Genomic DNA, 18,901 nt, shown 5'->3' with positions numbered 1-18,901 from the left:
CTCCATCTCCCAGAGTGACTCAGAGCACCTTATAAAATAACACACAATAGTGCCATAACATATACAATGCAACAATATATCACTGAACACAGTAGAACTTGGTTTTGTGTACCTTCTCCTTCCAATAGGACAATAACAACTGTTAGAAGAAGAAACTTTACAGCAATTTCAGTAAGGTCAACCAAGTCACATTCCACCTGAGGTTAGGTAGTGCGCCTGACTTTTCTCCTTGGTGTCTGTAAAAGTAGCAAAAAGATATATTTTGGCTCACATTATCTTGTTAGTTTTATTACATGATTTTAGCAAACCATGGCTGTGTGCTTGTGCCTATTGTTGAATGGTAACCATGAATTTCCTAGGGTTTGCTTCAATACATAATACTCAGGGGTGGTTTTCCTTTGAAATATAGCCTACAACAGCTACCCCGAGTCCCTTCGGGGAGATGGAGGTGAGATATAAAAATAAAATCATCATCATCATCATCATCATCATCATCATCATCTACATGTAAATTGTAAGGAACAGAACAAATGAGATTGTGAATAGTGAGCCATACTGCACTTTTGTTGCTGGAAGAATGAACTCCAGTAAAAATACAATAAGGGAAGAGAAGGCTGAGAGGAGACATGATAGCCATGTACAAATACGTGAAGGGAAGTCATAGGGAGGAGGGAGCAAGCTTATTTTCTGCTGCCCTGCAGACTAGGACACGGAACAATGGCTTCAAACTACAGGAAAGGAGATTCCACCTGAACATCAGGAAGAACTTCCTCACTGTGAGGGCTGTTCGGCAGTGGAACTCTCTCCCCCGGACTGTGGTGGAGGCTCCTTCTTTGGAGGCTTTTAAACAGAGGCTGGATGGCCATCTGTCGGGGGTGCTTTGAATGAGATTTCCTGCTTCTTGGCAGGGGGTTGGACTGGATGGCCCATGAGGTCTCTTCCAACTCTACTATTCTATGATTCTATGATTTTATGTTCCCCTCCTCTGAAGCTGTTTTTTTTAGCTTGTGTCGAGAGATAGATGTCTTAGGCCCTATCTACACTGCCATACAATGCAGTTTCAGAATGCAGATTAACTACATCTATTGGATTATATGAAAGTGTAGTCTCATCTAGTCCAGTTCAATCTGCATTATATGAGTCTACACTGAGCATTATAATGCAGTTCAAGCTGCACTATATGGCAGTGTTGATGGCTCTTAGGGAAGCTTTTTTTGCACCTGTGTATAAGCAGTGGGTCTGGTATCTTTATTTCCCCCTTTTGGGTGAGCAAAGCATTATGGTAAGTGGGGACAGAAGGGAACTAGCTAATTTGCAAAATGGCTTGACTTAATTTGAGGTCATATTCAGACTTAAGATGATTTATATCCTATGCAGTCTATAGTGAATAACGTCAAACTGCTCATCTTATAACTAGTTCATGATTTCTAGGAAGAAAGCCGTTGCATAATGTAATTCTTGGAATTTAACATGGCAAGTGAAAACTGATGGATGCCCCTGATGTACTTGTCTTTAGTCTCAGTAGGAAAAGATGAGCTTGTGCTGTCACTTGAATGTGGCAACAAGCTCAAATGGATGTTCCTACTAATATTTATGGTTTTACTCAATATGTCACATCCACCTCTGAGATTTGGGATGGTAATGTATCTTGCATAATGCTAATGGCATGCTAGAAAATTGTAGAAACAGTAGCAGGTTTTGTGTAGTGGAATGTAATTCAAGTTTCATTTAATTTTCAGCACCAGTGCATAAACTACTTTAAGTGTGTGTATGTGTTTTAAAAAACTTATTGGATTTCCACTTTTAAAACATATCTATTGCTTGTAATGATTAAGATGTATGGGTAAATAGATGTCCTGATCTCGTTTTTAATATGTTCCATGAATAGCCTTCCATTTTCTTCCCTTGGATGTTTCTCAAATTGATTCAAACATGTCACAAGGAAGCATTGTGATAGAATGACAACATGATTTCTTTGTGTGACTTTAAATACAAGCTCTCGTGTTAACAGATTAACATAAAGGAAAGGACACATGGGTTAGTTTTGTTTCTCCCACATTACCCTGTTTCCCCAAAAATAAGACATCCCCAGAAAATAAGACCTAGTAGAGGTTTTGCTGAATTGATAAATATAAGGCCTCCCCCGAAAGTAAGACCTAGCAAAGTTTTTTTTTTTTTTGGAAGCATGCCTGCCAAACAGAACACCAAAGAATGCAGGATCGGTAAATGTACATACTATAGATTGTTGTACATGGAAATAATGGCAGTAACAAGAAATCCTTGATAAAATTCAGTTTGTTTGGTTATGCTGGTTTGTGATGACAACTACTGTACAGTATATAATAAATGTTCATTTTTTTATTCGACAATTAATGTGAATTCTTCTTCATGGAAAAATAAGACATCACCTGAAAATAAGACCTAGCGCATCTTTGGGAGCAAAAATTAATATAAGACACTGTCTTATTTTCGGGGAAACACGGTAGTATTTCTACTAAAAATGCTTTCTTGTTACTATCTGAATAAATGTGTGAATGATGTTTTTAATTTAAAAAATGATACTTGTGTTGCTTTTTAAAGCTCAGTTGTCTGCAACAGACTCCAAATTTAAAAGATATTGGTGTGTTCAATAATGGAAGGATCATGCTGTACCTATCTGTTTTGGAAGTGTCAAAGATAAAGAATGTGTTGGAATCAATAGCCCAAACTCAGCACTTCAAGCATATATGTTGAATGACAGATTCAAAATGTTAAATATCCTCAGATATTTTTCCTAGTAGAACAAATGTCTCAATCTTGCTTTCTCCTGCAGTTTGCTTTAAATCACAGTTTCTTTCTTTCCAGAGAAATTGTGAATTTGGGGTTCTCTTCTTTTCAAAATATCTGAATAGAATTCTCTCACACTACCAATCAGAATATATATAATCTTCATACAGTTATTTTTAAAATATTTTTATATATTTAAATATGCACTCATGCACAATGGGTACTATATGGAAAGTAAGGAGAGACTTCATAAGAACAGTAATGTGTCTAAAGTCTGGAAATAAAGAATTAAATAGTAGTGGCAGATTGCTCCAACATCCTCTCTACAATGTCAAATTATTTGGAATCAAACTTCAGGAAACTTCAGACAATATTTAATATTCACTTCTACCAAGATCGTAGCATTAGGGGTTTGGATGAAGTTACCAGATAGCATATAACTTTGTCCTTTGTAGTGATAGGTGATGAAACTAAGAAATGGCTAGGTTCACTATTGCTTTTTTATCGCACTGAGAAAGATACTTCATGATTGTTTTTACACTAGTTCATGATCAAGCTAAACACTCATTAATTGTTTACATTTCTTACATTGGAAAACCCCACTAGTCTGAGCCCCGCTTGTCTGAGCCTCCGTGCCACAAAGGCCCTCCCCGTTCACCTGCTCACTGGCTGGCTAGGTGTGCCTGTTGCTAGGTAGATAGCAAGCTACCTAGCAACATGCACGGGGCGCTTGCCCCTTGGGAGGTGCCCCCTGTGTGTTGCTAGGTAGATAGCAAGGTACCTAGCAACACGCAGGGGGCACCTCTCAAGCTACCAAGCAAGGTAGCTTGCTATCTACCTAGCAACATGCACGGCTGGCTCCTTTGCCATGCCGGGTGCCAGTGCTGCTGGCCTCTGGCCTGATGAAGGAGCCGAGGCATGGGCGGGCGGGTGGAGGGCTTTTGCGTCCCTCCCCCTTCACCCATTCAATGGCTGGCCCAAATGCCTGCCGAAGGGAGAAGTTTCCTCTCCATTCGGCAGGCACTTGGACCCAGGGAAGCGGGAAGTGGCATGCTTCGTGCTTCCTTGGGTCCAAGTGGCCACCAAAGGGAGAGGAACCCTCTCTGTTTGGCAGCCGCTTGGACCCAGGGAAGCAGGCCTGTAGCAAAATTTTTCAGGTTATAAAAAATGCCTGGTTTACTCATGAATTTTAACTGGTTAACCAAATCCCCATGATAAGTCTATGAGACGCAAAACATTAAGAGTCCCTCCAGGCACTATCTCAAGCAGATATTGACAGGTTTGTAGCAGGGGTGTGTGTGTGCTAGGGGTTCAACCCCCCCCCCCCCAAAAAAAAATTCAAAACGCTTCCCTGGGTCCAAGCAGCCACCAAAGGGAGAGGAAACCTGATAATCCGAGTGATCCGGGTTGACCAAGCTGAGGTCCGCCCATTTAACTCGGACTACCGAGGTTCTACTGTAATTTGTTTTGTTCCAGCTAAAAATCCATTAGATAAAAATTCTCCCAAACTCTACTTTGGTTAGCAAGATTCCAGATTTCAAAAAGGGCTATACATATACATGACTGAAATAAACACTGTATTTCTGTGATTCTAAGACATGCCCCATAAATAAAGCTGTTTTCCTATTAGTGATATTGAAGTTAGTGCACATCTTATATTTTATAAAATACAGTACTAAATTGAAAGCAATAGATTATATTCAGTCATGGCTTTGCCTTAGCAAAATACCCTTCCATCCATGCAATGTAGGGAAGCTAGCTTTGCCCGATCCTTCTTATTCCTTGAAACATCCTACATTCCTGCTTCCTTCTACTGTTCCTTATGTTGGATGGGCTTCTTGAAGGCAATGAAATGTGGGGCAATTAGGGGCAGAGAATCAGGGAAATATATAGTGTATGTCCTGGCTAATAGAAAAGAAAGCTCTTCTTTCCAATAATGCAAAGCCACCATAAGATAGCAGTCCATATGCATATCCATTTGGAGTGAGTTCCTTGAATCATAGAGTTAAAAAGATGTTTATTTTAAACTTTTTGGTGGTTAAAAGCACATTAATGGTTTTGTCAATGCTAATTATCCCACGGTGTTAATAGAAAAGTGTAGAGCACTTACTTCTGATGGAGGGGGCGGAGAACGCGGAAAAGATGAAGAAAAGCCTGCAGTATTGGTTATCAGTCTGTGCAGAATGCTTGAAGTGTTATGGCCCCTTTAACCACATGGGACTGGTGAAGTCAATTAGCTGTTTGCAGCATTTCTTTCTCACTTGCAGACTTACTAAATGTGCCTTACACCACTGACAAAGTTAAGAACATAAAGTTGAGGAATAAAGATGCTAAGCTTTCTTCAACTCAGAATAAACTTGTACATTAATACAAATGAGCTATGGGATTATTGGAGTTGTATTTCTATAAGGTCTCCAGCAGTTTCTGCCAAATAGTGCTGGTATCTCAGAGAACTACAAATCCTGGATTTCATAGCTTTTTGGCATTTTTTTTCATCATTTCAGAAGCAACTTGAGAACATACTGCAAGAGAGAATCGGCCATCTACAAAGATGTTGCCAAGGAAACACCCAGATGTATTATCATCCTATTGGAGGCTTCTCTCATGTCTCCGCATGGGAAGCTGGGGCTGACAGACGGGAACTTACCTTATCTCGCGGGTTCAAGTCTGCAGTTCAGCTGGAACAAGGGTTTAACCCAGAGGTCCCCAAACAACAGCCCATGGGCCCCATGAGGCCCATCAGAGCCAGCCCCCACAGCGGTGGCTCCCACCTCCTCCACCATGGAAGATGAATGTGGTGAGAAGGAGGGAAAGACACACACCTTTCTCTCCTCCCTCGCCCCGTGTGCACCTTTCCCGCCACCAAGGAAGGCGCGCATGGTGCGAGGGAGGAGAGGAAGGTGTGCGCCTTTTCCACCTCGTCGCTCACCCTGCAAGCTCCTTTCCCGCTTCCACTGCCAAGGAAGGAGTGCATGGGGCAAGGGAGGAGGGGAAGGTGCGTGCCTTCCTCACCTCGTCGCTCACCCCATGTGCTCCTTTCCCACCGCTGCCACCAAGGAAGGCACACACGGGGTGAGGGAGTAGGGAAAGGGGCGAGCCTTTCCCACCTCGTCACTCACCCTGCACGCTCCTTTCCCACCTCCTCCCTCACCCAGTGTGTGCCTTCCTTGGCGATGGAGGAGGTGAAACAACAACAGAGGTGTGCCTGTGGTGAAAGGAAGATGCCTCCCTCTTTATCTTGCATGGCAAAACAAGAAGGGAGTCTGCGCAGCGAGATAAAGAGGGAGGCCTCTTCCTTTTGCCACAGGCACACCTCCATTTTGCGCATCCACAAGGAGGGAGTCCCCACAGTGAGAGTTAGAGAGAGACACGTGCGTGCATGGCGAGACAAGCAGGGAGTCCACGTGTGCCTCTCTCCCTTCTCCTCAGTCATTCCAATGTGAATGACTGAAAGAAAACTCCTCATCCCTGTCATGGATTCATTCTTCTTGAAGGCTAGCGGTCTCTTCCAACCCTGATTATTACAGTATTCTTGGTGGTGGTGGTAATCAGGGGTGCTTTGATTATGTTTTGGTGCACAAAGGCAGAATGGGGGTCTCTTCCAACCTCTTTATTATTTTTATGATGATGATGATGATGATGATAATGATGATTAATATTAACATTGAGGCTGTATTTGTTCCCTTTTTGTTTTGTTTTTTACTTTAAAATAAGATATGTTCAGTGTGCATAGAAATTTGTTCATAGTTTTTTAAAAAAACAAACAAACAAAAACAAAACAAAACTATAATCCAGCCCTCCAACGGTGTGAGGGATCGTGAACTGGCCCCCTATTTAAAAAGTTTGGGAACCTCTGGTTTAACCCATTGCGCCACCACGCCTTCTCACTTTAGTGCTTTTTGGAATGGCACTTAAAGTAGTGTCAAACTGCATTAATTGTACAGTGTAGATGCACCACAAATTTTCCTGATTCAAATTTTATTTTTAATTGGATTGTAGACTGGAGATGAGAAACCTCTATGTGGACATACAGCAACATAAAAAAAAATCCCATGTATGTGCTCTCTCCATGGAATTGTTAGATTTCTTTTCAAAAGTTAGGGTAGAAGTATGATTTTTTCAATATATATTAGGGTTGTCCAAATTTTCGTTATAATTCTCCTTTTGTAATTATTTCGGATTGTTCTCGCTTTTTGAAACGAGTATTGAAACGTTTTCCCTGGGCGCAACTGGCAATGTAATTCGAACCATTGTTGGCCCATTCTCTAATTGTTTCTTAAAATTTTCGTTAATTTTTTTCCTTCCAAAATTTTTTTTAAAATATTTTTTTTAAAAAAAAAATTAATTTTTTTTGTTTCTGCAACCTAACATGAATGGGAGCCTAATGCAGCCTAACATGGCTACCGCTCCCTGGCCAATCAGAGACTTCCACAATGGCTGAAAAAGGTGGGGGCTAGCATCCTCCGCGTCCACGTGGAGGATCTCTATAAAAATCCTCTCCCCAACCTAGCCATTCTGGGCTTGGATACTGAGCAGAGAGGGTGGTTCGCGCGCGCTGGGAAGCTGCTTGCTTGCTTGGGGGAGAGAGGGCTAAATGACTGTTCTGGCTATAGGTGGTAGAATGTCTGTCTGTTGTTGCTGGTTCAATATTGTTTTGTTGTTGTTTTTTTGGGAAATTGGCTTGGGGCTTGTGGCAGAGTCCTTGCTGTGGCTTTAGGGAATTTTTATTTTCCAAAGGACATCTGCGTTCCTGAAAAATTCGGAAATAATTTCTATATTGAAGCGCCGGCACCCCCTACTTTAGAAACGAGAATTGAAACATTTTTTCAATCAATCGGACAAGCCTAATATATATATATTATATTTTGTTTGCATATGTGGTTTACTTGATTCCTGATTCTTGACATTATCACACATTATTAGGGCATTCACAGTATTTTAGCTAATTTTCTTAATTAATCCTTAAAATAACCCTGCAAGGTGAATCATAATTAGATTACAATCTTCATGTCATGTGGTATACCATTATATCCATATTGTAGATATAAAAGGGAATATAACAGCACCATGTGGAGGCACAGTGACAGATGTGTACATGCTGGGCTTTTCCCCCAGGATCTAATCCCCACTGAGAAATGTCTCTTGCACTCATGCAAATAACTGGTTTCAGAAAAAAGCCTCCCTCTCTCAATTTCAGAAAGGCTATGATTGTTGTTATCTTTATTTTTATCCTACCTTCCCCTCCAGTGGCACTCAAGATGGCTTACAAATTAAAATGAGTACAATATACCTAAAAACTTAGATAAGATCAATATTGAAACAAAATTAAACAGTTACCAATATTAAAACAATCTAAAATACAAATGTAATAAAAACAGTAAAAAATGCAGTGCTCTCTTAAAACCGTTTCTTTAGGGGTATTAACTAGTCTTGAGCATTTTATCAAATTGCTATCTGTTTTGGTTTGTTTCATCCATAAGGCCCTGCTTTTGTTTTCAAGCACCTCTCCTGAAAATGGGTGCCTTTCTGAATGAGCTTTTGCATTCTGGGTCCAAAAGAACAAAAAAATTCAGACAATTGGCCAAGATGGGCATACTTCCCAGGCTCCCCTTCCTTATGGTTTTAGGGCTTAGAGGGATGAAAATTGCCACACATGGAGGTCACGTCTACCACTGTTTGCCCACCAAGTTTTATAATGTTTGGGTAAGCCCCCGGGTTTTAGGGATTTTTTCTTTCTATAAATAAAATCTCCTCAAAAACATGGCATGGTTTGTACTTCTATTCTTCATTATGACCTGGATTAAAAGCATCAGAGTTACTTAAGATTCCCCTAATTCTGAGAAGTTTAACTCTCGATCTGCAGAAGAGAAGTGAGTGTAAAGGCAGGGCTTAAGATAATATATGTGATGCTTTCCCTTCAGTCTACAGAGTAGTAGAGGGCAAGACCTGGCAAGGCAGGCAGCAGGCAAGGTGGATGGCGTTCTCAGGGCTCAGTAGTCCAAAAAGTGGGTGACCAAATAGTTTATATTCTACTTTCCTTTTTGTTTCACTGTTTTTTTTTTCCATATGGGAAAGGGATGTACCATTACGTGTCATCCAAATGGATGGAACAAAACGGAAACACAAATTAATCAAATGATACAGATACCGGGCCCATGACTAGTGTTAGCCCATCCCTATGCTATCCAAAATCTGTCTGTCTATCTCTATCTATCTATCTATCTATCTATCTATCTATCTATATCTGGACACTTAACAAATGTAGTTTTTCAGACTTACAAATTCAGTTTAAGAACAAATCTACAGTACCTATCTAAATGTAGTTTGGGAATGGCCTGTAATGCACTCTTACACAGGCATAGGTCACCAACAGGATGTCCCTTGGTTCACTGCTTAGCCACTAAACTAGTTTAATAAAATAAGTCATAGTGATACAATTCCAAGAAGAGCTATTACCTTGATATAGTTTATTTGGCTGCACAGTCCTTCAGCAACAATTCTTTCCTTCCATATACAAATTAGGAAGAAGGAACATGTATGAAAAAGAACAAAAAAGCTAGATCTTGATATGATCCTGTGTGTAAGTAGTTATTGCTCTTGCATTCCTTGGCACATTTTTGCATTATATACTAACATTTATTTTCAAATTGAACTTCCAGTACAGTTGAAACATTCAGCACCATAAACATTTATTTAATGTTATAAAATCACCATAAAAGATCAGGACTACTACCGTGTTTCCCCTAAAATAAGACCTCCCCAAAAAATAAGACCTAGCAGGGGTTTGGGGGGATTGCCAAATATAAGGCCTCCCCTGAAAGTAAGACCTAGCAACTAAGGCTGCAGCAGAGTTCCATTGGGAAACATGGCTGCAGGGCAGAAGCAGCACTCATACACACCGGAGGGAAGGAGAGACGCGGCTTGAAGAACCTTCCGTGGCTGCTGCTGCGCTGCTGTTTCTTCCTTCAGAGATAAGGCTCCGTCCTGGCCATGCTCCCTTCGCCCTCAAGGCTTCTGATTGGCTCCTGGAGCCAGGGCAAGGGAGGGTGGGAGGGAAGGAAGAGGGCTTTCCACTCGTCCTGCTCCTTCTGCTTCTTAAAGGTACAGGACGCATAGGCATCCTCCTCTCATCCTTATTCCTTATTATTTTATACTATTATTCTATTACCATATTATTATCATCATATCTGTTACTATTATTATATCCCATTATTATATTATCCTATTAATATATTTTATATCATTATATTTTTCTATTATTATTATATCATTATATTATTATTATATTATTATTCTATTATATTTTCATATTATAATATTATTATTCTGTTATTATTATATTCCATTTTATATTATCATATTATTATTTTATTATTATTAGCATATTCTGTTATTATTATTATATTCCATTTTATATTATCCTATTAATATATTTTATATCATTCTATTCTATTCTATTATTCTATTAGATTATCCTATTATTATTATATTATTATGCTATTCTGTTATTATATCCCATTATTATATTATCTTATTAATACCATATTATCATATTCTGTTATTATTATATCCTATTATTATATTATCTCAATATATTGTATCTCATTATATTATTATTATATTATCATATTATTATTATAGCATATTATATTATTCATCATTCATGACTACATTGAAACTAGAATAGAGAGAAATCAGTGTGGAAACCTTGTGAAACCTAAACTGCAAGAGGTACCATAGATTGTTGTACATGTAAATAATGGTAGTAACAAGAAATTCTTGATAGGATTCATAGTTTGTCTGGTTATGCTGGTTTGTGATGACAGCTACTTTACAGTATATAATAAATGTTCATTTTGTTGTTCAACAATAAATTTGAGCTCTTCTTCATGGAAAAATAAGACATCCCCTGAAAATAAGACCTAGTGCATCTTTGGGAGCAAAAATTAATATAAGACCCTGTCTTATTTTCGGGGAAACAGGGTAATATGATTACTTTAATCTCAGTTATTGTAAAATGTCAAATCTGTTTGAATTTAGGACTGTATAGTATATTAAATATTAATGTTTAATAAAACAACTGGTTTCCTCTTTAAGAAGGTATTTGCATGAACTTAATGATAATGGTATTCCTTGTCTGTGTTTATTAGGCTTGATCGATCCATGAAAAATTTGATTCTAAACTCGTTTCAAAACTAGAGGGGGTAGTTTTTTGTTTTTGTTGCTAATAACAAATTTGGCCCCCAAAATTTTTCGAAATTAACGAAAATTCGTTATTTTCGAAATTAATTCATTAATGGCGGACGCGCATGCGCGGTGGCCCAAAAACAGCCCGAAGGGGGGGACTTAGGGGGCTCTCCCGCCCTCATTTTTTGAGTGATCTTCTTCAAACTTGGTACAGTGGTAGAACACATTTAACACTGATAGCTCACCAAAATGTGGAACGTTTCCCTTATCCTCTGATTTTTGGCGAATTTTCATAGCTTTTATAATAAACCATTTTTTAATAATTGCAGAAATCTGTTCCTGGTTTGAAAGTCTTATTTCCTGTTAAATTGGGTTGTCTTTACTGTGAAAGTCATTGCTCTACTTCAGAAACTTTGTTTTTGTGGCTGAAACTTTGTTAAATTGGTGTAGTCCCTGCATACGTGTGTGTGTAAAGGTATCCCTTGACGTTAAGTTCAGTCATGTCTGACTCTGGGGGTTGTGCTCACCTCCATTTCTAAGCCCAAGAGCCAGTGTTGTCCATAGACACCTCCAAGGTCATGTGGCCGGCATGACTACATGGAGTGCCATTACCTTCCCGCCAGAGCGGTACCTATTGATCTACTCACATTGGCATGTTTTCAAGCTGCTAGGTTGGCAGAAGCTGGAGCTAACAGCGGGCACTCACTCTGCTCCCGGGATTTGAACCTGGGACTTTTCGGTCTGCAAGTTCAGCAGCTCAATGCTTTAACACACTTCGCCATTGGGGCTCATACACATACAATGTGGAGAATATGTGGAAAGGCTACAGACTTGCGGGCCAAGAACCTCCACAAAGGGTGATGGCGCATTCCACAAGAGCCGTAGCGGCATCCCAAGCCTTTCTCAAAGGTGTCCCCCTTGAGGATATTTGTAGGCCGGCGACGTGGTCATCATCATTCACCTTCGCCTCACACTACAAACTTGACATCATGACGCGGCGTTTGGGAGAGAGGTTCTCTTCTCGTGCGTGGCATGACCCGCCACCTCCGGTGAGTAGCTTGCTAATCCCCCATATGTGCGATTTCAACAGAAGCACCATGAAGGAGAAAATGCGGTTGCTTAGTACGCTAGATAAAGGAGTAAAAATAACATACACAATAGATATATGAAACTCCCTTCCCAGTTGGGTCAAGCAAAAGCAAACTGCTGCAAACTGCAGCCTCTTCTAGAATATGTGTCCTTCTTCCTGGTTAACCTTTAATCGTTTTAATCAAGTTCAGGTGAATCTTGGCGACTTTTCGAATGTGAAACATGGTATGGAATGAACTTTTGCCTTGGCTGCCTTCCAGATCAGGCTTATAACCAGCCTATTATGGGCCACAAATTAAAGAAAATTCAATCCCATTTAAGCACAACATGAACAGTTTTGATGCAAAAACCATAAACTCTGTTTATTAAACTCTACGATCCAAACTTTAGAACAACTTGCAAACAATTGAAGGTTAGACCACAGTAATAATAACCAATTCTATTCCTTTCCAAAATATACACATAAAATAGTATCTTTCTTTCCAATAGCATATAAACTTTTCCTTTGTTTACAAAACAAAATTCTAGACAGTAGCCATTTAGAAGATATTTCTATATTTTCCCTGCAAAGGATAGGGCTGCATCCCTCTGGAGACACACATGATAACCCGGACATGATATAAGGCACTTATATACGTTAAATAAACATGATGTCATTGCATATATAAAAGAAGCATGATATTAGGCAATTATAGTTGCAAATAATATAATTAAATATGTAAAAATTATACATCCATACATAAAAGAAACATGTAAAGTAACTGCATATATAAAACACAATATAAAATAGGATATAAGGCAATTACAGATGTAAAAGGAACGTGATATTACATATGTAAAAAACATGATTATATGTATAAAAAAGCATGATACAAGGTGTCAGGATCTAGGCTCCTGGGCACCAATAACCATACACTGAGGCCAGATTCTATCTAATATCTTTATTAAAGGAATATATCAAGTCAATAAAAACAAGTGTAGAATAAAGTTCAGAAGCAGACCTTTCAAATGAGGCCAAATATAGTCCAGCAGATTATTGTCCAATATGAAATATTAGAGTCCAAAGATTATAATCCAATAACCGCAACACACGCTTTGCCAAGCAAAGCGTTGGGAAAACAGCAAAAGTCTTGAATCCAATGAAGCTTGACACAAGGCTGAAAGTAACTTGGAACGTGGCTGGAGCTGTGGCTAAAGGCAAAGCAACTTGAAGCATGGAACAAGATCCGTGGTAAATCCGCGAGACGAGGACAAGGCTTGGAACTAGATTCAGGAGGCAAGGAACAGGATTCGAAGTCCACACACACAACCTCTCTCCAGGAGCTGACGAATTGACTCCGCAAGGAATCCTTCGCGCAATTTCCCTATATTGGGTCTCGTTTCCCCAAACAACAATCACTTTCCCTAGAGAACAGGGAGCGAAGGAAACCAGCTTGCAGGTGCAAGACTCCCCGTATTTTCTCAGGGGAAATACTTCTAATCAGTGGCATATTTGGCAGCAAGGCGAGCACTCCTTCTAAATTTTTCTCTCGATCCTCTATCAGTCGTGTAAGCCTGTTTTCTCCCATAAGGGGGAGAGTTCCCACCAAGGTCAGGTTTAATTGGTTCTTGGACTAGAACTTCAGGCAGCTGGCAAGGCTCTGACTCCGACCGGAAATCTGGGGAAAACTCCATATTTTCCTCCTCATCTGCCACAATACTGTCAGGAATAGGACTGCAGGGCCCATGAGTCATCACACTAGGCAACTGACACATCTAAAAGAAACACAATATAATTAACCTAGGTACAACAAATGTGAAAGAAGGCAACAATATACATAAAAAAACATTTCTGGACTCACAAATGTAGTCTAAGAGAATTGGACTTCCATTCTCCAAACCTGAAACAAAGTGGGAGGAAATGTAAAGAGTGTTAATGATGCTCAAAATCAAATGTTGTTCTTTTACAAAGTCAAACTAAAAGTAAGAATAAATGCTTCGGTCTTCTCCTGATCTTCTTATCTCCTCACCTTGCGTCCAGCCGAGTTGCGTCCGCACTTGCGATACAGCGACCTCTTCCCTTGGCTCAGTGGGCAGTATTTTAAAGTATGGGCCTTTTCGCCCGTGGCACCGCAGAGCGGACAGGTGTATTTGCGCAAGATGGGGCACTCCACGGTGCCGTCCATCCCCTTCAGCCGGTGGGACGAATAGACCTGCTTGGATTCCCCGTTGTGTTTGCAGAAATTGCAAATCTCCTTGTTTTGGGAAGCCTGGCCATTGGAACTACCTTTGGAGCTCTTGCTGCTGGAACCGCTTCCATTAACCCATTGTGATGCTGTTTCAAAGTTGTCCTCGTTGAGGACTAGCTGCATGTCGTAGTCCATTGTGTCCCAACTCTGAGATGGAAACGGGACCTTCTTGCGTTCCGCGATGATCTCCGTAACCACTTTCGCAAGGCTCAGATAGTCCTTCCATCTGTCAAACTCCCTGAACATGGAAGGGGCATAATGTGGCACGTGCATGGCTGATCTGGAGAGCATGGTGCCAATTCTACCCTGGTGTGGACACACACTGAATGCCACATATTGGAGGCGGAGTCTTTGTTTTATATATAAGGGGAGGGGTTCCAAACCTTTCACATTGGACCCTCCCATCTATTTTTACCCTCCTTTGCCCTAGATTTAACCCACACATGTCTAGACAATCACAGGTTTTCAAGGAAGAGTTGGGTTTTTCCAATTTTTTCACTTCGGAGGTAATGCCACAGTTTGTCCCTTGAGGCAGTGGTTCTCGACTTGTGGGTCCCCAGATGTTTTGGCCTTCAACTCCCAGAAATCCTAACAGCTGGTAAACTGGCTGGGATTTCTGGGACTTGTAGGTCAAAACACCTGGAGATCCACTGGTTGAGAAACACTGCCTTAAGGGAACGTTAGCAGTTGTGGTTCTGTTTGTCCATCCAAGAATGAGTTGAATTTCTGCCTTGGATGAAATAGCAACATTGCACATCCAACGTTTGCAAAAGTCCTGAAGGACGGATCCAGTAATGATGAAGCCTGCAAGAGTGTTATATTGCTTTTGCATGGCAGAATAGCATTGGACTGGATGGTCTCTTCTAGCTTTATGATTCTATGATGTTTGGCGCCATGATTCTATGATTCTATCATTTTAGGATTCTAGGACTTTTGGGATGATTCTGTGACTTGGTTCTTTGAGTCTATGACTTTAGGGACCATGTTTCTATTATTCCATGACTTCTGTGACCATATTTCTATGACTTTTGAGACCATTCATGGGCCATCTGGCTAGTATTCCGGGACGGTAAATGATATATCGGTTACAGCATCTGATATTTCTGGATACAGTAGAGTCTCACTTATCCAACATTAACGGGCCAGCAGAACGTTGGATAAGCAAATATGTTGGATGATAAGGAGACATTAAGGAAAAGCCTATTGAACATCAAATTAGGTTATTTTACAAATTAAGCCCCAAAACATCATGTTTAACAGCAAATTTGACAGAAAAGGTAGTTCAATACGCAGTAATATTACGTAGTAATTACTGTATTTACGAATTTAGCACCAAAATATCACAATATATTGAAAACATTGACTATAAAAATAAGTTGGATAATCCAGAACATTGGATAAGCGAGTGTTGGATAAGTGAGACTCTACTGTATATTGTTTTTGCATGGCAGAATGGCGTTGGACTGGATGGTCTCTTCTAGCTTTATGATTCTATGATGTTTGGTGCCATGTTTCTATGATTCTATCATTTTGTGGTCGAGCAATTTAGAACAGTATTGGATACCTCTAACTGTTTCTTTGAGTGGTGTTCTGTGGAAACACAACCCGCCCATCCTCCCCGCTGATTTCATGAAAAGAAAAGAAAAGAAAGAAAAAGCCACATCCGGCAAGGCCCACACACTGAAATACTAGGCCGGCCACCGTTGGCCGGCACGCTTCCCTGACAGGAAGAAAGAGGTGCCGCCGCCCCAAAGAAGGCTTCTGTGCAAGATTGCACAAAGGGGTAAAGAACGACAGCCGCGAGAGAAGAGAGAGGCGGTGCATCGTGGGACCACGTAGGCCGACAAGGCCCACACGTTGAAATACTAGGCCGGCCACCGTTGGCCGGCACGCTTCCCTGTGAGGAAGAAAGAGGGGCCGCTGCCCCAAAGGAGGCTTCTGTGCAAAATCGCATAAAGGGGTAAAGAACGACAGCCGTGAAAGAAGAGGAAAGGGAAGCGGTGCATAGTGGGAAACATGTCCACCACGTAGGCCAAAAAGGCCCACACTTTAAAATACTGCCACCGTTGGCCGGCACGCTTCCCTGTGAGGAAGAAAGAGGGGCCGCCGCCCCAAAGGAGGCTTCTGTGCAAAATCGCACAAAGGGGTAAAGAACGACAGCCGGCGAGAGAAGAGAGATGCGGTGCATCGTGGGAAACTCGACCACGTAGGCCGAGAGGCAGCAAAAAGAAAAGAAAAGAAAATAAAAGAAAGAAAAAAGCCACAGGCGACAAGGCCCATACATTAAGCCGGGCCGGCCACTGTTTGCCGGCACGCATCCCTGAGAGAGAGAGAGAGAGAAAAAACCAGAGGACACCGCCCCAAAGGAGGCTTCTGTGCAAAATCGCATAAAGGGCTAAAGAACGACAGCCGGCGAGAGAAGAGAGATGCGTTGCATCGGGGGAAACTCGGCCACGTAGGCCGAGAGGCAGCAAAGACCAAAGAAAAGACAGAAGAAGCCACGGCCGAAAAGGCCCACACTTTAAAATACTAGGCCGGCCACCGTTGGCCGGCACACTTCCCAGACAGGAAGAAAGAGGGGCCGCCGCCCCAAAGGAGGCTTCGGTGCAAACTCGCATAAAGGGGTAAAGAACGACAGCCGAGAGAGAAGAGAGAGGCGGTGCATCGGGGGAAACTCGGCCACGTAGGCCGAGAGGCAGCAAAGACCAAAGAAAAGACAGAAGAAGCCACGGCCGAAAAGGCCCACACCCTGAAATACTAGGCTGGCCACAGTGGGCCGGCACGCTTCCCAGAGACAGAGAGAGAAGAAAAAAACCAGGAAATGTGGGCCCAAGCCCCTCAGACCCGGGGGGCCGGCCACCGTTGGCCGGCCCCACGCCCACACACCACAACCCACGGGGAAGGGCATGCTTTATTAACGTCTGCTTTAGAAATGTGGGCCCAAGCCCCTCAGACCCGGGGGGCCGGCCACCGTTGGCCGGCCCCACGCCCACACCGCTGAACCCACAGGGGGAAGGGCATGCTTTCTTAACGTCTGCTTTCAAAATGTGGGCCCAAGCCCCTCAGACCCGGGGGGCCGGCCACCGTTGGCCGGCCCCACGCCTACACCGCTGAACCCACAGGGGGAAGGGCATGCTTTCTTAACGTCTGCTTTCAAAATGTGGGGCCAAGCCCCTCAGACCCGGGGGGCCGGCCACCGTTGGCCGGCCCCACGCCCACACCGCTGAACCCACAGGGGGAAGGGCATGCTTTCTTAACGTCTGCTTTCAAAATGTGGGCCCAAGCCCCTCAGACCAGGGGGGCCGGCCACCGTTGGCCGGCCCCACGCCCACACCGCTGAACCCACAGGGGGAAGGGCATGCTTTCTTAACGTCTGCTTTCAAAATGTGGGCCCAAGCCCCTCAGACCAGGGGGGCCGGCCACCGTTGGCCAGCCCCACGCCCACACACCACAACCCATGACACAAAGATACACTCCATAACAGCAAACCGTCAAGCCTCTGGAAAAATCTAGCCATTTCTGTAGTCAATGATTCCATTATATTGTGATATTTTGCAGCCAAATTCATAAAGTAAGCAATAGCAACATATCATTTCAGCATATAGAACGACTTCTTATGTCTCCTTGGTTGTATAACATGAATTTATGGTGCTTTATTAGGAAAATAATAACCTCATATGATGTGTTATATGCTTTTCTTCAACAAGTCCAATCCAAGAAATTTGCTTATTTCAGCTCAGGTAGGCCCGTTCGGCTTTGATCAGTGAGACTCTTCTGTGTTCATGTTGGGTCAATAAGACATAAGATAAAACTGAAGTCACAGTCAGCATACAGCATTACCAGCTTAAAAAACAGTGGTGTAAAAACACGGCTCTAGTCCGAGGACTGAAGAGGAGGTAGTTTGACAGTTAAAAAACAATACAGTGCGAAATACTATTGGCCTGGCAACCTATTCTTAAATAGGCTACAAACGACCACACAGACCTCTAAGGCTTTTTGGAAGAGGAAGGTTTTAAGGCTATGATGTTAGGCTCATGTTTCCATGGAGTTGCACTGCAGGGAAGACTAGTGTGTTCTTCAGGGGTTATTAAAGTTCTCCTGCAGATGAGCTGGATAGAGGGAAATGACTTCTGTTGGTATACAGTTAAAGTAAACTTGAGGAAGTACAATTATGAAAGATATTGTGTGTAATGGAGTAGAAATGAATTCAAAGTAGAAACAAAGCACAAATGTTGATTCCAAAGGAAACATGAAGACATAATTAAGTAATTGTTTTTAATAGCAAAAGAGTTTCTGAGTGGATTGATTCTCTACTTCTTACTCTGCGTAAGATTATCATCACATGCTGTCGACTACACCCGCTCAAGGCAATGGTACAGTAAAAGAAGACAATTTTGAGAAGTGGTAAAGGCCAAGGTGTCCCACTTCTTTCAGTGATTCCGCGTGCGCGGCCAGAGGGCGAGGGGAACCAAAGGCGGCCGTTCTGCGGCCACAACGTTGAGTACACTGCCTTTCAAGGTGAATGGGACACTGTCCCACAGTCTGTGATCACTCCACCCTCGTTATTACCAACAGACCAGCAAGAAACAGTTCCCACGAGACGGAACTTGCGCCCACTCCTTGAAAGCAGC

General features: G+C 42.0%; 2 protein-coding genes across 4 annotated transcripts in view; one reads left to right on the top strand and one right to left on the bottom strand.

The window, feature by feature from the left end:
• csmd1 (CUB and Sushi multiple domains 1) overlaps positions 1-18,901 on the top strand; it is a 1,478,446-nt gene that overhangs the window by 674,679 nt on the left and 784,866 nt on the right. The gene's annotated exons all lie outside the window — the stretch shown is intronic.
• LOC134299608 (nanos homolog 2-like) lies at positions 12,378-14,878 on the bottom strand. Its single transcript, XM_062982890.1, has one exon. The coding sequence runs from the start codon at positions 14,673-14,675 to the stop codon at positions 14,040-14,042; it is 636 nt and encodes a 211-aa protein (XP_062838960.1). The 5' UTR covers positions 14,676-14,878; the 3' UTR covers positions 12,378-14,039.

Source organism: Anolis carolinensis, chromosome 1 (genome assembly GCF_035594765.1).
Source record: "Anolis carolinensis isolate JA03-04 chromosome 1, rAnoCar3.1.pri, whole genome shotgun sequence".
Classification (NCBI taxonomy): Eukaryota; Metazoa; Chordata; class Lepidosauria; order Squamata; family Dactyloidae; genus Anolis; species Anolis carolinensis.
The sequence above is the reverse complement of the archived record's forward strand: the minus strand, read 5'-3'. Positions and strand labels throughout refer to the sequence as shown.